We start from the raw sequence: 22,844 nt of genomic DNA, 5'->3' as shown, positions 1-22,844 counted from the left end.
ACTGCCACTATGCAGTGGACACTCAATTTAAGGACCAGGCACTTTCCAAGCCCACAGCTACTGTGGGCACCCTCAGGGTGTTGCTCTGAGAAGGAGGCTCCACCAGGGACAGAAAGTTAGGGGTACCCCACTTCCTCGGTAAGCCCCAAGGTGGACAAGGCAAATCCCTGATGATGCCAAGAACTGCCGTGGTCCAAGGATCCTAGGGAATAAGATCCAGGTGCACCCAGGCCCTCCCTGCCCTGGTTGACCCCAAAAGCCAGAGGGAACTGCTTGCAAGGGAAAGTGGACCCCAGGACGCTCCTCCTGAACCCCTAAACCTCAAGGCAGTGGTCTGGCTTCTCCTAGCCCACCCCCTCCTGCTCAGGGTCACCCCATTCCCGGGTCCAGTGGGCTCTGAGGAGGCCCACAGTGCCCAGGTCCCATCCTCAAGGGGCCGGAGAGCAGGGGTTCAGTTCCTAGGTGCTGTGACAACAACAGCAGAAGGAGTAACAGTAACTGTCACTGCTGCCAGCTCCACCATGCACCAGCCAGGCAGAATACACCCCCACCCCAATCCAGACCTCTAAACCCCAGGGACTAGGACCACGGCCATCTCCATCTCCCATGCAAGCTCCTCATCACCCTGGGGGTCAGGCTCCAGGGGTCCTGGCTACGCTGTGCTGGATGTGAGGCTGTGGCTTTGGGTGGAAGACTCTCAGCAGCCGTGCCTGGGGAGCAGGGACTCACCACATGCTCCCCGATGCATCCCGCTCCCCGAATGCACTGTAGGAGCCATCCTGGTGCTTGTAAGTCAACTGTCTCTGGTAGCCTGTGGGACAAGAAGAGGAGACAGCACCCTGGTAAATGGCTGGCTAACCAACGTCCTACTCTGGGACCCCCAAACTATGCCACACCCACATTAGGGGTTCCTGAAACTGCTCCGTGCCCACGTCTGGGGTCCTTGAAGCTGCTGCACGTGCACTTGGGGACCCTGAAACTGCCCCCACACTTACATCTGGAGTCCTTGAAACTGTCTCATACCACATCTGGGGTCCTTGAAACTGCCCCACACAACAGCTGGGGTTCTTGAAACTGCCCCACACCCACAGCTGGGGGGTTGTAACCTCTACTTTATTCCTCTCTTGTTTCCTGATTTCACCCTTTTGTGACTCCTGGTCACACACCGGGTCGTCGGTCATGCCTGGGGGGGGGAGGTGGGAGTCAGTGAAATGCACCATCTCCAGGCAGTGCCCTTTGCCCCCTGGGGCCGGGGGAGATTGCTGCTCCACCCACTGGAGCCAGAGCTTGGTTTGCTCAGAGCATAGAGTGGCCAGAGCAGGGGATCGAGGAGGGATGAGAGGGAGGGAGGTCAGGTTGGCTACTGGGGCTGCCAAGGTTGAATCGGGTGGTTGGTCTTATTGTGAGGGCAGCAGGGGGCATGAGTGGAGGAGCTGAGGGGAGCAGGGGAGGGGTGTGAGGGGACAGATGTAGTGGGTGGACTGTAGGGTCCAGAGAGGGAGCAGAGAAACTGGGGAGGTGGGGACTGTCTAGGCAAGCATGACCATGGGCTTGGACCGGGTGGTGGGGACAGGTGGGGAGGGGTTCTGCGGTGTAAGCAGAGCTGCCTTAGCTGATGTGAAGGAAAAAAAGGATGCAGAGGGTGCCAAGGTTTGCGACACGATCCCCTGGAAGGATGGAGCGGTGCCCCTGGAGGTGAGGAAAGAGGCAGGAGGAGCTCTGAACTGGGTGGACAGTGTCCTCCCCCAATTCGTGTCCACCTGGAACTTCAAAATGTGACCTTATTAGGAGTGAGGTTCTTTACCAATGGGATTATGTTCCTGGATTAGGTTGGACCCTAAATTTAATAACTGGTGTCCTTCTCAGAGAAAGGAAACACAGACACAGAAGGGCTCATGAAGACAGAGGCAGAGAGCATGGGGTTGGGTCCACAAGCCAAAGAGCACCTGGAGTCACCAGAGTTCCGCCAGGACAGAGGCCTGGGACAGCTGCTCCCTTGGAGCCTCCAGACAGAATCAACCCTGTTGACACCTTGGTTTTGGACCTCTAGCTTCCAGAACCATGAAGGAATAAAGTCCTGTTGTTCTAAGCCACCCAGTCTGTGGTACTTTGTTAACAGCAGCCGCAGGAAACTAACACCAGAGGTTTGGCGGAAAACCAAGGGGCGGAGGGAATTATTTGGGGCTTGTTGAGTCTGAAAAGCCAATTGGCTGATGGGCACCAGGTCTGGCTGTCTGGGGGGGTCCAGGCTGCTGCTCATTCATGTGGGTCATTACACTCTAGGTGACGATCCAGCACCTGAGCCCAAATGTAACGAGGTGTACCAGGCCCTGGGAGGCCAGGGCTCGGCCACCTCCCAGATCTTCACAACACATCAACCTGAGCCTCGCCCCTCCTCCATAGACCAAGCATCCTTGGGATTCTGTGGCCAGCCTGCATGAAGCCAGATCTTCCCCTGTGGCAACCCCTGACTTCTCTTTCCATCTGAGAGCTGTACATTCTTCATTGTAAGTTTTTTCCTTTTCTCATCCACGAGGACAGATGGTTCTAGATCATCAAGACTGCTTTCGGAGCATAATAATTGTGGAAACCATAACAGGTGAGGATGCAGGGACCCCAGACTCGCCTCAGGAATCGAGGTTCAGTTTCCCCATGTGATAGGGGCCGGGATCATCTGAGCCAGGCACCCACGGGTCCTTTTTGGTGGCAGAAATTTCCAAGGTTGTGCCTGTGGGTTCTCATCTCCCTCTGGCTGGGTCTAGTGCACTGCCTGCCCCTCGTGCCCCAATCCAGGGGAGCCTGCGGTCTAAGAAGCCCCCATCATTTGTCCCTTGAGGTCTTGGGCACCTCTTCACTCCCAGGAGCCGCTTTGTCATCTGGGAAATGAGGACCATCAGCGTGGGGGTGCTGGGAGGGTGACTCAGGGCAGCGTGGACAGAGCTCTACGTGCCTGGCACAAGATGAATGCCAGCTTCAGAGCTGGGTCAGGTCCCCTCCATGCTAACCTTTCACTTCAGCTCCAGCCCCAGGCTAGAAGCAGAGCCCAGAAGGCCCCAGGACCTTGGGATCACCTGACTTAACTCCCTTGTTACACAGGTAGGAAGCCAAGGCACTGAGAAAAGCAGGCCCTACCCAAGGACACAAAGTAGGACTCTGTGCCAGAGCTGAGGCCCCACCTCCAGCATCCCCTCTTCCCCCTCCCTGTGGGGCCTAGAGGTGCAGAGTAGGTGAGCCAGGGTGCTCAGAGGCCCTGTCCACCCACCCACAGGGCTATTCCCTACCCTAAGGACCTGGTTCATGGCAATGGAAGATGTTCAGTGCTGTGCTATTTATTTCCAAAGCGGTTCAGTGCTGCAGTACTTATTTCTGAAGATGTTCAGTGCTATGTTATTTAGGGAAAAAAAAAAACTGGACATAATCCCAGTATGTCCAAGAGGAGTTCAGTATGTTGTGCTCCATAAATGTACATGATGGAAAAATAGTGTAGTCTCCAAACTGATTATGAGCTAACACATCCTGAGACCCAGCGATTTCATTCCATAGAAATTTGGACGTGTTTTCACCAAGGGCACTAAGAGGATGACTAATGGCAGTATCATCCTAAAAGCCCTGAATTGGAAACTGCTCCAAAGCCCATAAACAGACACACTGACTGCGGTCTCCCCACTCAGCAATGGAGGTGAACGGACCACAAGTCCCCACAACCCACTGCACGAATCTTATGCACACAGTGTGGGGGGTAGGGGGGCGGTGATGTTATGAGACACCAAGAGTGGCAAAGCCAGTGTGTGCTCCTGGAGGGAGCCAGCACAAAGGGGAACTTACAGGGATTTTTTTTTCTTTTCCAAATGTTTTTTATAATGCTATTATATTGCTCTGGTTGTTCAAAAAGATCTACATTTTTAAAAAAAATGCTGTTCCTCTCCCGTGGCTGATTACCAGGATTCAGCACATTTTCCTAAAAGGTGCAGATGCCAGGATCCTGTTGACAGGGACCCAATCGGGCCACCCAGAGTGGCCTCTTCCACCCACTTCTTTCCCTTCTGCCCCATCCTCTGTACCTGGCAGGTGGGCTTCTGCCAGCATGGTCAAGGCTACCTGCATCCCCACACCCTCCACCCAGGCAGTTCCCCCTAGTACCTTGTAGCAGATAATCAGTGGTCTCCCTTTCCACTTCAGGGCTGAGCTGTCGGGTTTTCTGGAGATACTTCAGGACAAAGACATTGGGTGCAAAATGGATCATGTTTTGCTCTCCGCAGCCAAAGGGCAGCCGTAGGAGGTTGCTGAGATGGTTCAGAGTTGGCCCCATGACGTCTCCTGGTGGGAAGAAAAAGGATGGGCTGGGGACTGGCCTCATCTGATGTTCTGTCTGTCCTAGCGACAGCTTTCCTCAGAGGGAGCTCACTTCCGGCTTAACACTGGCCACGCATCCTCTGATTGCCAGTGCTGTCCTTTGAGACTGGACTGTACCCTTGCCCACTCAGCCTGCTTGGTCTCCTGGCTTTGGTGAATAACCGTGGGCCCTGTCCTACATGCCTCCCTCTGTGTTCTTTAGTTTTAACTCAGGTGTTCTTACTCTACCTTTTCATTATGTTAAATGCTTTTTCCCTTTTGGCTTTGTAAACAGGTGCAATTAAGGCTATACATTTCCCTCATAGTACAACTTTGGCTGCATCCCACAGATGTTAAGACGTCAATCCAGCCATGTGGTTTCATTCTAAATATTTTTTCTAACTTCCAATGTGAAATGTGATTTTCTCTCTAACCATGAGAATTTAGATTTTTTATAAAAGTCTTCTTACATGTGTGGTATTGCTGGTGGTTTTTTTTTAAGCTCTTTATTGGAATATAATTGCTTTATACTCTTATACCAGCTTTTGAGGTACACCAAAGTGAATCAGCTGTATTTATACATATATCCCCATGTTCATTCCCTCCCACAATTCCCTCCCACTCTCCCTGTCCTGGCCCTCTAAGACATCACCCATCATTGAGTTGATCTCCCTTTGTTATACAGCAACTTCCCACTAGCTATCTATTTTACACTTGGTAGTATATACATGTCTATGCTACTCTCTTACTTCATCCCAGCTTCCCCTTCACCCCCCACCCCTACAACCCCATGTCCTCCAGTCGATTCTCTGCATCTGTATCCTTATTCTTGCCCCGTCACTGGGTTCATCAGTACCATTATTTTTTTAGATTCCGTGTTGGGAGTGTTTCCTTAATTTCTCTTTCTGCTTTTTCATTGTTAGTGTATAGGAATGCAAGAGATTTCTGTGCATTACTTTTGTATCCTGCTACTTTACTGAGTTCATCAACTAGTGCTAGCAGTTTTCTGGTAGAGTCTTTAGGGTTTTCTATGTATAATGTCATGTCATCTGCAAAGAGTGACAATTTTACTTCTTCTTTTCCAATTTGGATTCCTTTTATTTCATTTCCTTCTCTGATTGCTGTGGCTAAAACTTCCAGAACTATGTTGAATAATAATGGTGAGACTGGGCACCCTTGTCTTGTTCCTGTTATTAGAGGGAATTATTTCAGTTTTTCATCATTTAGAATGATGTTGGCTTTTGGTTTCTCATATATGGCTTTTATTATGTTGAGGTAATTTCCTTCTATGCTCACTTTCTGGAGAGTTTTTATCATAAATGGATGTTGAATTTTGTCAAAAGCTTTTTCCGCCTCTATTGAGATGATCATATGATTTTTATCCTTCAATTTGTTGATATGATGTATCACATTGATTGGTTTGCATATATTGAAGAATCCTTGCATCCCAGGGAAAAACCCCACTTGATCATGGTGTATGATTTTTTTTTTAATGTGCTGTTGGATTCTGTTAGCTAGTATTTTGTTGAGGATTTTTGCATCTATATTCATCAGTGATATTGGCCTGTAATGTTCTTTTCTTGTGACATCTTTGCCTAGTGTTGCTATCAGGGTGATGGTGGCCTCATAGAATGAGTTTGGGAGTGTTCCTCCTTCCGCTATATTTTGGAAGAGTTTGAGCAGGATAGGTGTTAGCGCTTCTCTAAATGTTTGATAGAATTCGCCTGCAAAGCCATCTGGCCCTGGGCTTTTGTTTGTTGGGAGAGTTTTAATCACAGTCTCAATTTCCATACTTGTGATTGGTCTGTTCATATTTTCTTTTTCTTCCTGGCTTAGTCTTGGAAGATTGTATTTTTCTAAGAATTTATGCATTTCTTCCAGGTTATCCAATTTATAGGCATAGAGTTGCTTGTAGTAGTCTCTCATGATCTTTTGTAGTTCTGCAGTGTCCATTGTTACTTCTCCTTTTTCATTTCTAATTCTGTTGATTTGTGTCTTCTCCCCTTTTTCCTGATGAGACAGGCTAATGGTTTATCAATTTTGTTTATCTTCTCAAAGAACCAGCTGTGAGTTTCATTGATCTTTGCTGTTGTTTCCTTCATTTCTTTTTCATTTATTTCTGATCTGATCTTTATGATTTCTTTCCTTCTGCTCACTTTGGGGTTTTTTTTGTTCTTCTTTCTCTGATTGTTTTAGTTGTAAGGTTAGGTTGTTTATTTGATATTTTTCTTGTTTCTTGAGGTAGGACTGTGTTGCTATAAACATCCCTCTTAGGACTGCTTTTGCTGCATCCCTTAGGTTTTGGGTTGTTGGGTTTTCATTGTCATTGGTTTCTAGATATTTTTTGATTTCCTCTTTGATTTCTTTAGTGATTTCTTGGTTGCTTAATAGCATATTGTTTAGCCTCCATGTGTTTGTATTTTTTACAGATTTTTTTCCTGTAATTGATATCTAGTCTCATGGCATTGTGGTCAGAGAAGATGCTTGATATGATTTCAATTTTCTTGAATTTACCAAGGCTCGATTTGTGACCCAAGATGTGATCTATCCTGGAGAATGTTCCGTGTGCACTTGAGAAGAAAGTGTATTCTGTAGCTTTTGGATGGAATGTCCTGTTAACATCAATGAAGTCGAGATGATCTCGTGTGTCATTTAAAGCTTGTGTGTCCTTATTTATTTTCTGTTTGGACGATCTGTCCATTGATGTAAGTGGGGTATTAAAGTCTCCTACTATTATTGTGTTACTGTCAATGTCCCCTTTTGTGGCTGTTAGCATTTGCCTTATGTATTGAGGTGCTCCTATGTTGGGGGCTTAGATATTTACAATTGTTATATGTTCTTCTTGGATGGATCCCTTGATCATTATGGAGTGTCCTTCCTTGTCTCTTGTAATAGTCTTTACCTTAAAGTCTAATGTGTCTGATATGAGTATTGCTACTGCAGCTTTCTTCTGACTTCCATTTGCATGGAATACCTTTTTCCATCCCTTTACTTTCAGTCTATGTGTCCCTTGGCCTGAAGGTGGTTTCTTGTAGGCAGCATATAGACAGGTCTTGCTTTTGTATCCATTCAGCCAGGCTGTATCTTTTGGTTGGAGCATTTAATCCATTTACATTTCAGGTGATTATTGACATGTGTATTCCTATTACCATTTTCTTAATTGTTTTGGGTTTGTTTTTGTAGGTCTTTTCCTTCTCTTGTGTTTCTTGCTTAGAAAAGTTCCTTTAGCAATTGTGTAAGCCTGGTTTGGTGGTGCTGAATTCTCTTAACTTTTGCTTGTCTGTAAAGCTTTTGATTTCTCCATCAAATCTGAATGAGATTCTTGCTGGGTAGAGTATTCATAGCTGTAGGTTTTTCTTTTCTTTCAGGATTTTCAGTATATCCTGCCATTCCCTTCTGGCCTGCAAAGTTTCTGCAGCAAGATCAGCTGTTATCCTTATGGGTTTTCCCTTATATGTTATTTGTTGCTTTTCTCTTGCTGCTTTTAATATTTTTTCTTTGTGTTTCATTTTCATTAGTTTGATTAATATGTGCCTTGGTATATTTCTCCTTGGGTTTATTCTGTATGGGACTCTCTGCGCTTCTTGGACTTGCTTAATTATTTCCTTTCCCATGTTGGGGAAGTTTTCCACTATAACCTTGTCAAACATTTTCTCAGAACCTTTCTTTTCTTCTTCTTCTTCTTCTGGGACACCTATGATTCAAATGTTGGTGTGCTTAATGTTGTCACCAAGGTCTCTGAGACTGTCTTCCATTCCTGTTATTCTTTTTTCTCTTTCCTGCTCTGTGGCAGTTATTTCCCCCATTCTATCTTCCAATTCACTTATTCGTTCTTCTGCTTCAGTTATTCTGCTCTTTATACCATCTAGAGTATTTTTAATTTTGGTTATTTTGTTGTGCATTACTCTTTGTTTGCTCTTTAGTTCTTCTGAGTCCTTATTAACTATTTATTGTATTTTCCGTATTTTGTTATCAAGATTTTGGATCATCTTTACTATCATTACTCTGGATTCTTTTCCAGGCAATTTTCCTATTTCCTCTTCATTTATTTGATCTTGTGGGTTTTTTTCTGCTCCTTTGCCTGCATGGTGTTTCTTTGTTTTCTCATTTTGTCTGACTTATAGGATTTCCTGTCTCCTTTTCCTATGCTGCCTAGTAGTAATTCCTTTTGTTTCTGCCCTCTGCCTCCTGTGGTGGGGTTTGTCCAGTGTCTTGAGTAGGCTTCCTGGTGGGGGTTTCTGATGTCTGCTTTCAGGTGTGTGGCTCTGTGTCTTTTCTCTCTGATGAGAAGGCCTGTGTCAGGTGGTGTGTTTTAGGGTATCTGTGAGGTTAAAATGGCTACAGGTAGTCTGTGTGCTGATGGGTGGGTTTGTGTTCCTGTCTTGTTTGTAGTGTGGTGTGAGGTGTCCAGCACTGGCAGTTGCAGACAGTCAGACGAAGCCGAGTTTAGAGTCTGATACAGGGCTCTGTGAGAGTTCTCTGCAGTTAATCTTCCCTGTGTCTGAGGACTCCCTAGTAGTCTAGCATCCTGTATTCAGTGCTCCCTCACCAGAGCCTCCTACTTGACTTCTGATGGAGTAGTCCAGACTTCAGAGGTTGCTTGTCCCAGTTATGTCAGGATCTTTGTGGTCCTTTCTGGTGTCTGAGGTCATTTGCTGGTGTTCAGCTGGTCCTCTGTGGGAATTATTGTGTCTTTTGGTGTATTCCTGATGCATCTGTGGGGAGGGATGCAGTCCGTGCCCTTCTACTTCGCCGCCATCTTTCTTCTCTCTCTCCTTTTTTTCCCATGAGTTCCAGTGCTGGCCAGGGGTGGGGAAGGGAGGCTGCAAAGGGTGGACAGACCTGGAGGAAGGGCTGTCATCAAAGGGAGGTATCCTGGGGCTTGCCGAGCTGTTGCACCGGAGTGGAGCAGAGGGACATACGAGGCACAGGAAGAAGGTTGCTGGTGGCTGTGACCCTTAGATGTGGGAGCAATGGATGAGGGGAAGCTCATAAGGGGTTAATGATGTTGGTATGTTTTTAAAAGTTCTTTTTTTTCTCCCTTATTTCTGACCTACTGTGCTCTCATCCCTTCAGTACTGTCTTCCTCTCCCTGGCCTCTATGCCCCAAACATTGCTAATGGGCCCTCAAGAATCCCCAGTGTCCCCTGATTGCACCTCCCTTCCTTCCTTGGCCTTTCCTCCTGCCCCAACTGAGGCTACCACTGCTCCTGCAGCCTCCTTCTGCAGCAGGGTCTACCTGGCTACTTTCTCATCATCCTCCTCTGGGTTTTCCAGCTTCTTCTCCACCCTTCCATCCCACTGTGCTGATGACAGTGACTGGCACACAGGTCCCTGCTTTCACCTCCTCTCTGTCCCTGTCCATCTGCCTTCTCCTCTACAACCCTCACCTCCATCAGGGCCACTCATCCCCAAGGCCATATTTGACTTGATCTCATGTCTCAGAAGTCAAAGACTCCAATATCTTCTGATGTGGTCACAACCACCAACATGCCCAGGCCCCAGGGCTTCCATCCTCTGATGTCAGAGAGACCCAACACCCCCTCCTCAGGCCTGTCTACCTTTCCCTGGCCTCTCACCCTCTCCCCACTCTTCCAACTCCCAGCACTAGGTGGATCACACCGTCCCCATTTTCCACTCCTGTGCCTAGGCTACAGGAAACAATCCACAGCCCAAAAGGCTGCTGGCCACAGTCTCTTACCCCTGCTCAGTAAATGCTCTAAATGTTTTAAATGATCCTGCCCCTCTCACCTGCCTGGACCCCCGGAACCCCTGCACTCCACCCCATACCTGGCTAACTTCACCTGGCCTTTCAGCCTTCTTGTACATCACTGCACACACACTGTCCTCATGGAGTTCACCACCCATCCCCCAGAGGCACCCCACACAGGGCAAGGGCCTGCCTCCTCAGCCAGACTAGGAGACCCTGAAGGGCAGGTCTGAGGTCATCTCTGAGTCTGGCCCCAGCATCCAGCTCAGAGAAGGCACTAGAAGCTGCTTGTCAGGTGAGTGGGTGTGTGGCTGGAGGCCCCAGGCACAGGTCCCCAGCAAAGCCCAGTATGAGTCTGAGCCTGAAGTGGACACTTGCCCCTTGCCCTGGGCTCTTGCCCTCGTCCTTCCCAAATCAGGCTACAGGGCAGACGCACCTATGATAGAGGCAGCTGCGCGCTCAGACCCAGGGATGGCGCTGTGCGGGACCCCCAGGGTGAAGGCTTCACTGTAGGTCTCATCCACTTCCACCTTCCTCCAGATTCGGAACTCGCCCACAGAACCCCAGCCAGTGGAGAAACCAATGAACTGGACTTCTGGTGGCTTGGGGAGGGTCCAGGCCATGATGACAGATTCATTGGATGGCTCTGAACCATGGCCAACCTGGAAAAAGAGGCCAAGGCTGCTGGGTGCTGGCAGGAAACATGAAGCTGTGCTCAGACATGGTCAGAGGCCTTGGCCATGCTCATGGGTTGCGGCAGGGTTCTCAGAGGGGTCAAAGGTGAGAGAAACTAGAGACCACACTGTTCATTAAACACCCAACAGAGACACAAGTGGGGCATCTGCAGGTTCCAAAGTCACTGGGCTCCCTGGAACCTCTGGATCTTTGCATATGTCTGGCAAACTCCTATTTGTACTTCAAAACTCCACTTGGCTATGTCCCTCCTCTAGGAAGCTGTGTCATCTGCTTCTTTTCTATATCTCCTTTGCTTGGCCCAGAAAGAGTCCACTCCCCATTTTATCTGTTCATATCCACTTTCTTTCTCCCTGACCACCCATCACCCTTCAGCTCCCAGATCCCTGAGCACCTCTCCTGCTACAGCTCTCACCACTTGTTTCTTGTAAGCAGACTGTGAGCAAATTGAGGGCTGCTTTGTGTTTCCCCTCTCTCCTCCCAACCCCCATCACATAGAACAGGAAGCAACAAATGTCAGAGGACTAGGAGTTTCCCATGCCCACCCCAGGCAAGCCCAGCCATGCCTGGATGAGCCCACTGTGCCAGCTGATCCAGAATGTTCTGAATTCATCCCAGGAGAGGATCTTGGCCGTGTGTGTGCTGGCCACAGGCTCGCCCATCTTGCCGGTGGAAATCCAGGACCTGGTGTTCTGGTGCCCTCCCAGAACGATCTCGATCATGCCCGCTGTGTCCTGGGGCCCCGGGGACAAGGCCACACGGGCATCGTTGTGGGCTCGCACGGCCACATCAAAACGGGTGAGGCACAGTGGCCGCTGCACATACTGGAACTCGTACTTGTTGGGTGTGGAGATGTGGACTCTCTCTGGATGGAGGGAAGGAGAAGGAGTGTTGAGGAGGCACCAAAGCATCCCACCTCCCCCTGCCCATGCCCAGAGCTGAGCACTGGGACCTCAGGGGGCCAGTCTCACTGTGCCTCCCCACGAGGTTGTGGGAAGCATGGTGGAATGGAGCTGGTTTAATGGCCGCTTTGTCAATGGCACACAAAAGATGAAATGCTCACAGAGATAAATCCTACAGAAGATGTGCAAGACCTGTAAGCTGGGAACTGCAAAATGCTGCTGAAACTAAAGACACAAATCAATGGAGAGCTAGACCGTGTTTGTGGTTCAGAAGTTAACACTGCGAAGATGTTACTTATTCCCTAAAGTGATCTATAGATTTGATGCAGTCCCAATCAAAATCCCAGCAGGGTCGTTTGAAGAAATTGCAAAGCTGATTCCAGAACTTATATGGAAACTCAAAGGATCTAGAAGAGCCAAAACCACTTTGATAAATAAGACCCAAGTTGAAGGACTCACACACTCTGACACTGAGACTTACTCTAAAGCTATAGCAATCACAAGAGGGTAGCACTGGTGTCCACATAGACAAATGCTCAATGGAACAGACTAGGGGGTCCAGAAACGGACCCACACATGTGTGAGCAACTGATTTTCAACAAAGGTATAAAAGCAATTCAATAGCAACAGTCTTTTCAACAAACGATGCTAGAACAACTGGGTCTCCAGATGCAGAAAAAAGAATTCTGATCCACACCTTGTGTGGGCTCCAAGAATTAACTCGAAATGGATCACAGCCATTTTATAAATATAAAACCTAAAACTATAAAACTTTGAGAAGAAAACATAGGGTTGGGCAAAGACGTAGTAGATACAACAACAAAAAGTAATCCATAAAAGGAAAAAGTGATAAGCTGGGCTCCGTTAAAATGAAAAACTTCTGTTCTTTGAAAGACACTGTGAAGAGAATGAAAAGACAAGGCACAGACTAAGAGAAATACCTTTGCAAAGCATTTCTCTTATAAAAGACTTGTATCCAGAAAACATTTTTTTTAATTCTCAAAACTCAATACAAATAATTTAAATTTATTTTATTTAATTTTATTTATTTCATTTTAGCCATACCATGTGGCTTGTGAGATCTTAGTTCCCCAACCAGGGATTGAACCCAGACCACGGCAATGAAAGCACCGAATCCCAACCACTGGACCTCCAGGGAACTCCCAACAATGCAATTTTAAAAAGGTCAGGGGACTTTCCTGGTGGCACAGTGGTTAAGAATCTGCCTGCCAATGCAGGGCACATGGGTTCGATCCCTGGTCTGGGAAGGTCCCACATGCCGTGGAGCAGCTAAACCCGTGCGCCACAACTACTGCACCTGCGCTCTAGAGCCCTTGAGCCACAACTAGCGAAGCCCCATGTGCCTAGAGCCAATGCTCCGCAACCAGAGAAGCCACCGCAATGAGAAGCCCATGCACCACAAGGAAGAGCAGCCCCTGCTCGCCACAACTAGAGAAAGCCCACAAGCAGCAACAAAGACCCAATGCAGCCAACAAATAAATTAATTAATTAAAAGAAAAGAAAAGAAAAACACAGTGAAGCTATCCATCAGCAGAAGCAGTCCATAACTTTAATAAATAAATATATAAATAATAAAAAAGGTTAAAAGACACTTCGCAAAAAGTGATATACAAACGGCAGATAAGCATGTGAAAAGATGCTTGACATCATTAGTCATGATGGAAATGCAAATTTAAATCACAATGAGATACCACTAGACACCTATTAGAATGGCTAAAATTAAACAGACAATACTAAGTGTTGGTAAGAATGGGGTAGAACTGGCTTATGCAGTGCTAGTGGGAATGCAAAATAGTACTACCACTTTGGGAAACAGTTTGATCATTTCTTAAAAAGTTAAACTTACACCTACTATATGAGTTAGCTATTCCACTGCTTTCAAGAGAAAGGAAAACACATCACCCATACAAAGATTTGTCCATGAATGTTCATAGTAGCTTTATTTGAAATAGCTACAAACTGGAAATAACCTGAATGTCCATCAACAGGTGAATGGATAAACAAAGTGTGACACATCCATCCAATGGAATCCTACTCAGCCTTAAAATGACTGAATTATCGATACACACAATATGGTTGAGTCTCAAAATTACTATGCTCAGTGAAGGAAGCCAGACAAAAAAGAGAACATTCTGTATGATTCCATTTATATAAAATTCTAGAAAGTGCAAAGTAATCTATCAAGACAAAAAGCAGATCAGTGGTTCCCTAGTGACAAAAGTGGATGGGGTGAGACATTTCAAAGGGACGTGACTTTAGGGTGAATGGAAATCTTCACTATCTTAATCATGGTGATGACTTCACATACGTACACATATGTCAACATTTATCCAACTTATTGTCAATTATACCTCAATAAACATGTTACTGATGACTGTATACAAATATATTCAGCCTAGTGTTGATTGTGATATGAGGAATACAAACTATATGCAAATGTCTAATAGTGTTTCAAAATATTCCAGAATGATCAAATTTTGGAGCAGTCATATGACAGAGCATACTGAAGATGTTCTGAAATGCTATTTATAATGACTTTACAATAACAAGGAAAAAGGCTCAGGATGTGTTAAGTGAGAAAGGAAAGATATAAAATTGTATAGCTCATGAGTCATGACTATACTAAAACAAACAGTAGGGACTTCCCTGGTGGCGCAGTGGTTAAGAATCCACCTGCAATGCAGGGGACACGGGTTTGATCCCTGCTCCAGGAAGATCCTACATGCCAAAGAGCAACTAAGCCCATGTGCCACAACTATTGAGTCCATGTGCCACAACTACTGAAACCCATGCACCTAGAGCCCGTGCTCCGCAACAAGAGAAGCCACAGCAATGAGAAGCCTGTGCACCACAACAAAGAGTAGCCCCCGCTCCTGGCAACTATAGAAAGCCCACGTGCAGCAACGAAGACCCAACACAGCCAATAAATTAATTAATTAATTAATTAAACAAACAAACAGTAATCTATCCTCTGAAGGTGAATACAACAAATGTCAAAAGAGGTCATCTTTGGATATGAACCAGAGCAGGTACTTTCTGTCTTTTCTATCTTTCTAAATTGTCTCTAATACATAGGTATTGCTTTTTCTTCTCCTGATTTTTAAAATTATGGTAAAATACACACAATGTAAAATTTGCCATCTTAACCATTTTTAAGTGTACAGTTCAGTGGCATTAAACACATTCACACGGTGCACACATCGCTACCACCCACCTCAAGAACTCTTTTCATCTTGTAAAACTGAAGCTCTATGCTCATTAAACAATAACCCCCTGTTTTACCCCTCCCCCGCCCAGCCCCTGACAACCACCACTCTACTTTCTGTCTCTGTGCTTTTGACTACTCTAGGGAGTTCACATAAGTGGAATCATACGGTATTTGTACACATGCACTGCTTTTCTAAAAATGTTTTTAATTTAAATTTTACTGAGATAATTATAGATTCATATGTGACTCTAAGAAATAACACAGAGAAATATGTGTACTCTTGACCCAGTTTCCCCAATGGTAACATCTTACAAAATTCTAGAACAGTATCACTACCAGCATATTGGCACTGTTACAATCCTCATTCAGATTTCTCCAATTTGATTTTATGGAAGAAAAATAAATGTTGCCATTTTATCGCCATACCCACACCCTTTCTCCTTGCCCTAGCGACCACTAATAGGACCACCATCTCTAAAATGCTGTCATTTCAAAAATGTCATATAAACAGAATCATTTATGTACCCTTTAGGATTTTTTTTTTTTTTACTCAATCCCCTTTATCCATTTTGCTGCATGTTGTCAATAATTTGTTTCTTTTTATCGCTGGATAGTATCCTAAGATATGGATGGACTATAATTTGTTTAACCATTTGCCCACTGAAGGACACCTAGACTGTTTTCAGTTGGAGGCTACTGCAGATAAAGCTGATATGAACATTTGTATACAGATTTTTGTGTGAACGTAAGTCTTCATGTCTCTGGGATAAATGCCTAAGAGTGTAATTGCTGGTGGGTATGCTGATGGCATGTTGTCTTTTAAGAAACCACCAAACTGTTTTAAGAAACCACCAGCAGCATCTGTACCACTTTACATTCCCACCAGTGATGTATGAGAGATCCGATGTCTCCACATCTTGGCCATCTTTTGGTGTTGTCACTACTTTTTATTTAGTCATTCTGGTAAGTGTGTACTGATAACTCACTGCATTTCAATGTGCATTTCTCTAATGGTTAACAGTATTGAGCACCTTTTCATGCATTTATTTGCCATCTGCACATCTTCTTTGGTGAAATGTTTATTTCTTTTGCCCATTTTCTAATTTGTTTTACTTACTGTTAAATTTTAAGAGCTCTTTATATATGCTAGATCCTAGTGCTTTGTCAGATCTGGGTTTGGAAATATTTTTTTTCCAGTCAGTAGCTTGAATTTCTTCCCCTAACAACATCTTTTGCAGAGCAAACATTTTTCATTGGGTGAGGTCCATTTATCAGTGTTCCCTTTTATGGTTCATGCTTTTGGTAGCATGTCTAAGAATTCTTTACCTAGCCCTAGATCCCAAAGATTTCTCCTATTTTTTTTTCTAAAAGTTGTATAGTTTTACATGTGAGTTCATGCTCTATTTTGAGTTAATTCTTGTATAAGGTATGACCTTTCAGTTGAATTTCATGTATTTGCCAATGGATGTCCAATTGCTCTAGCATCATTTGTTGAGAAGGTTCTCCACCCTCCATTGAATTGCTTGTGTAACATTGTCAAAAATCCTTTCACAACATATGTGGTATATTGCTATTTACCGAAAAAAAGAGAGAGGGGATGTCAAGAGGAAGCCTGTGTCTAGAGTGTGTTGTGGGGGTCAGGGGACCTGTCCTGCTGATTGTCTTGGGAACAGGGAGGTGGTTCACCTAGAGGATCAGCATCACCAGGGGACTCCATCTGAGATCCTCAGCCCTGCCGCTTGGCAAAGCCTGCCAGGTGAGCGCCCAGTGCCAGGCTCAGCCCAAGCTCCAAGCTGAAGGGCTCCTTGAAGAGGGGCTGGATGGGGAAGGGTCAGACCCTCCCACAGGCAGCTCAGGCTCACATTCCCCCAGCACTGCCCTAACCCCACCAAGGCAGAGGTGTGGACAGGTCTTTCTCTGGCCACTCCACCCACTGGGTACTCTGTACCCATTTCCTGTTCACAGATCATGGGCAGGTATAATGTCAGTTTCAGGGGGGATCAAGGTGGACGCCAGATCTCACATTATCCAGAACCCACCTTAATTTCCCACATCCTCCTCTGCTGCCCCTGGGTTCTGGGTCACCCTCATTCCCACAGCTTTCCCATGATGTGACCCTAAGACCCCTCTTCCCCAGACCCTGGGCTCCTCACCTGGGGCCCCAAGGACAGCCCCACACCTGATGGCAGTCTCTTTTCTTATTGGAGCCTGCAGTCTACCATCATACGTACTCACTTCCTGCACAGCAGATGCCTGGTCCTCACTCTGGCTTGTGGTTGTCCCCAGCTGGGACATATCAGTGCTTTGCTGCTGTGTCCCCAGCTCCCAGGGAGGATGGGTGTCCACTAGGCAGCAGGAAAGCTGCAAGAGTGCAGGAGTAAGGGCCAAAGTCCTTGGCAGGGGGCCCCCGGGGACTCACCATTAGGACAGAAGAAAGCACTGTAGGTGTATGACCGGGGGGCTCCTTCAGGCTGAAACAGAGAAAGGAGGAGAACCAAGAAATGGGGGCGCAGTCAGTGCAAGGAGGTGGCAGCCCTCCCATGAAAGTAGCTCTGAGTCTGGATCCCACGGGGGTGATTCCACGACCACAGGTGCACAGAGATGGACCAGGTCACCTACCTCCTGCACCCAGATGGGGAAACTGAGGCTCACGTCCCTTTCCCCGGGCTCTAGTCATACAAACTCACGAACCACTCCTGAACTTATTATCCTTCCCACACCCCTATCCTGCCCTCCCGGCCACCCCTTCTACCCAGCTCCCGGCCCAGCTTCTCCCTCTGGGCAAAGAACACTGACTCGACAGGTGCCAGGATCTGAGGCCCATTCCAATGTCCAAGAGCATTGGGAAGGGGGCACCCAGGTCTGCCAAGGACAGGGCCTCTGTCCCACAGTCCGATGCATCCTTTGTCTCCTGTCCATCATGCTCCTGCTTCCTCCCCTTCCACAACACCCCCCAAATAATAGAAGGCAGCTGGCTTGTTCCCTTAAAAGGGAGCACCCGGAATTTAACCCGATATGCCTTGTGGGGTTTCGTCTGACCAGAACGGCCTCACTTTTCCAGATCTCTTTAAGCAGCATCAGCAAACAGGTGAGCTGGGGCTGCCTGAGGTCAGACCTCAAAGAGTTAATGCTTGGCCACTGCAGCCAGGCAGCCTCCTGGGGTCCCAGCTTCTCCCACTGTGAGAGTTCATTTTATCGGTCAGCTTGAGTGAGCCAGCGGATGCCTAAATATCTGGCCCAATGTTACTTCTGGGCATGCCTGTGAGGGCATCTCTTAAAGGAGTCAGCATCTGAATTGGTGGACAGGGATGCAGATGGCCCTCTCCAACATGCGTGACCCCCAAAAAATCCACTGAGGGCCCGAATACAAAAAAAAATGGTGCATGAAGGATGAATTCTCTCTCTGCCAGACTGAGTTGCGGCGTCAATCTTCTCTGTCCTTGACGCTCCTGGTTCTCAGGTCTTCAATCTTGCAGACGGTAGACTGCGGGACTTCTCCGCCTCCGTGATCGTGTAAGCCAATTGCTTGTGATAAATCTCTTCCTAGAGAGATGTATATGTCCTATTGGCTTTGTTTCTCTGGAGAACCCTGACTAATACACTCAGTCCTTGCTGGGTGACCCAGGGCCACTCACTTGACCTCTCTGGGCCTCTATTTGTCATCGCTAAGATGGGGGTGATGAAGGCACCGACCTCACCAAGATGTGAGAGTTAGGTGTATTTCAGACAGAGCCTGGCGTCTTCTCAGTGCTACTGAACAGTCAGCTCTTGTTAGACTTTCTCACGTTCCTCATTCCACCCACCCCTACTCCCAGTCCTCTGTTGAAGCTGCAAAGATGGCCATCATCCAGGGACTTCCCTGGTGGTCCAGTGGTTAAGAATCCACCTTCCAGTGCAGGGGACGTGGGTTCAATCCCTGGCCAGGGAACTAAGACCCCACATGCTGTGGAACAACAGCCTGTGCGCTCTGGAGTCCATGCTCCACAACTACTGAGCCCTCGTGCCACAACTAGAGAGAAGCCTGTGTGCCACAACGAAAGATCCTGCGTGCCGCAACTAAGACCCGACACAGCCAAATAAATGTAAAAAATAAATAAAAATTTATTTTAAAAAATAAGGGACTTCCTAGGTGGTGCAGTGGTTAAGAATCCGCCTGCTAATGCAGGGGACACAGGTTCGATCCCTGCTCCAGGAAGACCCCACATGCCGTGGAGCAACTAAACCCATGCACCACAACTGCTGAGACTGCACTCTAGAGCCTATGAGCCACAACTATGGAGCCCGTGTGCCACGACTACTGAAGCCCACGCACCTAGAGCTCATGCGCCACAACAAGAAGCCACGACAATGAGGAGCCCGCACACCACAATGGAGAGCAGCCCCACTCGCCTCAACTAGAGAAAGCCCGCGTGCAACAACGAAGACCCAACACAGCCAATAAATAAATAAATAAATTTATTTAAAAGAATTTTTTTTTTAAGTAAAAAATAAAAACAGATGGGCTTCACTCATCCTGGGTCTGTACTGCGTCCAGGAGGCACCTGTCTGGATCATGTCCATTTCCTGCTATCAACCCCGGGGCCCTGCCTCACCCACATAAACCATAGCCTGACACCTACACTGGGCACCTTGCTGGTGAACCTTTAGCAAAACTGGCACTGAGGCCAAGCACATCCTTGTGGATGACGCTGAGCTGTCCACCAGCCAGACTGTCTCACACCCCGCAGGCCTGATATGGAGCCCACGGGCCGTCCTGCTCAGCCCACAGGTTCCAGGGTGAGCCCACAGGTTCCGGGGTGAGCCCTCAAGGTTTTGCTTGGGCCTCACCAACCCCCTCACCGATCTATCAGCTCAGCCTCTTGTTGGAAAAGGGGTTGAACCACTGGACAGGGCCTGGCCATTGTAAGCCCATGACAGCTATACAATCATAAAAATGATTCATAGCCCAGATGTCTATGAGTGGATGAATGGGTAAACAAAATGTGGTCCTGCTATCAAGGGAACATTATACAACCGTGAAAAGGGAGGAAGCACTGGCACACACTACAGCCGAAACGGACCTCAAAAACATCATGCTGCATGAAAGGAAAAGCCACGTGGTGTATGGTTCCATTTACATGAAATGTCCAGGACAAGCAAATCCAGAGACAGGATCTGAGCCCTTCTGTTGGTGCGAAGCACGGCCCTCTGGCTCTGGCTGATCATCCAGGGCCTCCCAGACATGCCCCCTACCCCCAGCATAGCCTCTGAAGCAGCCACTGGCGCCGCTTGTGGCCGCTTAGCCCTGTCTCCTCTTCCGGCTCAACTCAAGGGGACCCTGGTGCCAGCCTCCCTCCTCCACGCTGCCCTGGCTTTTAGCTGATCCTGGGTTCCAGTGTCTTTCACCTCTGTGTTCAAGCCAGCTCCCAGCCAAAACATGGTCCCCGAGTGATGTCACTGTTATTACCTCTGGCAGGACTTTTCTGCAACCTCATAGCACAGCGATCAGTTCTTCATTCCTGTCTGTTCTGTGGATTTATCTATTCCGGGCATTTCATATAAATGGGATCATACACTATGTGACCTTTTGTGTCTGGCTTCTTTCACTCAGCATGATGTTTCCTTTCTTTCTTTTTTTAAAATTAATTAATTAATTAATTAATTAATTTATTGGCTGCGTTGGGTCTTCGATGCTGCACACGGGCTTTCTCTAGTTGCAGCAAGCAGGGGCTACTCTTCATTTTGGTGTGCAGGTTCCTCACTGCGGTGGCTTCTCATGTCGTGGCGCATGGGCTCTAGGCGTGCAGGCTTCTGTAGTTGTGGCACACAGGCTCAACAGTTGTGGCGCACAGGCTTAGTTGCTCCGTGGCATGTGGGATCTTCCTGGACCAGGGATCAAATCCATGTCCCCTGCATTGGCAGGCATGTTCTTAACCACTGCACCACCCAGGAAGTCCCCAGCATGATGTTTTCAAGGTTCATCTACACTGTGGCATGAATCAGTGCTTCATTCCTTTTTATGGCTGAGTAATATTCTATGGTATTTAGTAACCGTATCCCCTTGTGCCACCTTCATCCATTCATCAGCTGATGGACATCTTCCTAAAATGGAAAGAGTGTCTCTGGTTTATGTCCACGTTCCCCCAGTTGACCATTTTATAAATGCCTGGACAACAACAGAACGCTTTTCTTTAGCACTCAGACCAGGCACCCACATACGTTCTCACTTAACTGTCCAGGAGTTCCCTGTTTGAACCCAGGGCTCTCACTCCAGAGCCCACCCCTGGCCAAGAGGCAGACCTCCTCTCATTCCTGTGATGCCCGCCAGGCTCTCCCCATGGGTCTGAATTACGTCGGCCTCCCTCTTCGATCCTGTGAACTTCACTGAGACACCGTGGGGTGCTTGAAGGCTCTCAGCCTTCCAACAGAAGTGTGAAAGGTCACAATCCCCTGGGCCAGCTGGGGAGCCAGGGGGGATGCCGTTTGCCCCTTCTCCACCCGAGACAGCACCGGTGACGTCTCGGCCATCACCTGCTTCCCCACCACGTGTCTCTCAGGAATGGACGGCCTTTGTGTTGTACTCAGCCTCCTGCCTGGCAGGTGGCATGTGGTGTCTGGTGAGGGTCCATCGTATAACTGATGGAGCGAGCGACCCATGCACCCAGAGCTCTGTGGTGGGATGAGATGGGAGAAGACACACACCCAGCACCTCCTGTTTCGTAACTCCATTTTTCTAATTCATGCTTCACTTTTTTGCGTTGAGATTTCAAGTCTTCTGATGCCTAAATCACACCTCCTGTCTCCCAGAGCTGTCTGTACAGAGCTGGACCAGAGGATGCTGCAGACATACGACGCTGTTGAGCAACGTGAAAAGGAGGAGGGCCTTGAGGATAAGAGAATCCTTCTCTGTGCATCCAGACATCCCTAGGAAGGAGGAAGAAGGCAAAAGCTCCAGGCCTCTAGGTCAAGCTGGCCACTCTGGGGGGCTCGCTACCTCCTTGGACTGAGGGAGGGCAGGCTGTGGTCCAGGAAGTGTGCTCAGGCTGTGCAAAAGGTCACCAGGGGTCTCTGCATTTCCTGTTGAGGCCATCCCATCGTGCTGGCTCACGGAGATCGCGTGCTTCATCCGATGACACACTTGTCCCGGAGGACTCCATCACGTCACGTCAACAAAGCTGCGGCGATGACCCATCCACCTCCAGGAGTTCCGCCCAGCGTGCGTGTGACTCCAGGCGCTGATGGAAACCATTTGTGCTCAGCTCCGCCAGGACTGCAGCCGGGAGGGAGGACAGCTGTTTGCAGCTGGGCCACTGCGGAGGGGCAGAGACGCAGGACCGCTGTGAGGAGTTTCAGCGGGGCTGCTGCGTGCTCTCCGTGCAGCACTAAACAGAAGCCTCACCAGAGCTCTGGGCTCTGACGCATCCAAGCAGCCCCAAAAAAGATGGGGTGTCGCTGCTGCTACAAGCCCAGCACTGTGAGGTACCGTGTGCATTCCCTGACCTTCCCCATGTGGTGGGGTGAGCACCCCGGTCTACGGAGTAGTCGGAATAACAAGACACTGTGGGCCCCACGCATAAGTGGCAGATCCCAGAGTCACAGCTGGGGGCAGGGGGGGCAGGATGTGGTCTGGGCACCCCTGCTGGAGGCTCTGTGTCCTTCCCACACGGAAATTCCAAGGACAACCCTCCAAATGCCGGTCACAGTCCCTACAATTGCCTATGACAAACGGGCAGCCAGGAGACAGAGGCACGCCACCTTCCAAAGTAATCAACCCCGGGGTCAGGAGGACACTTCCCCGCAGCCCTTGTGAGTTTCAAGTCATTCCACTAAAGTCTGCTCTGCTCCTTAGAAAGGGGGTGGATGCCGCCGTCTTCCAGCAAGGAAGCCCCGTCACCTGCCCCAAGCCCCAGAGCAGAGCTCATGGGGGCCGCCCTGGCCCTGGCTTGGGAAGGGACCACACATTCCGGCCCCCACCTCACCGTTGAGGGAATCAGGCCCT

General features: G+C 48.1%; 1 protein-coding gene across 1 annotated transcript in view; it reads right to left on the bottom strand.

Moving 5' to 3' along the window:
• The window catches only part of CPAMD8 (C3 and PZP like alpha-2-macroglobulin domain containing 8), a 108,173-nt gene that overhangs the window by 20,718 nt on the left and 64,611 nt on the right, over positions 1-22,844 (bottom strand). The window contains exons 23-27 of the mRNA XM_057709551.1: positions 17,286-17,337; positions 11,302-11,600; positions 10,479-10,704; positions 4,141-4,317; positions 730-811 (exon numbers count right to left, since the gene is read on the bottom strand). Coding sequence (XP_057565534.1) covers positions 730-811; positions 4,141-4,317; positions 10,479-10,704; positions 11,302-11,600; positions 17,286-17,337 — 836 coding nt within the window. The remainder of the gene's footprint in view (positions 1-729; positions 812-4,140; positions 4,318-10,478; positions 10,705-11,301; positions 11,601-17,285; positions 17,338-22,844) is intronic.

The sequence above is a fragment of the Hippopotamus amphibius genome, chromosome 15, assembly GCF_030028045.1.
Source record: "Hippopotamus amphibius kiboko isolate mHipAmp2 chromosome 15, mHipAmp2.hap2, whole genome shotgun sequence".
NCBI lineage: Eukaryota > Metazoa > Chordata > Mammalia > Artiodactyla > Hippopotamidae > Hippopotamus > Hippopotamus amphibius.
The sequence above is the reverse complement of the archived record's forward strand: the minus strand, read 5'-3'. Positions and strand labels throughout refer to the sequence as shown.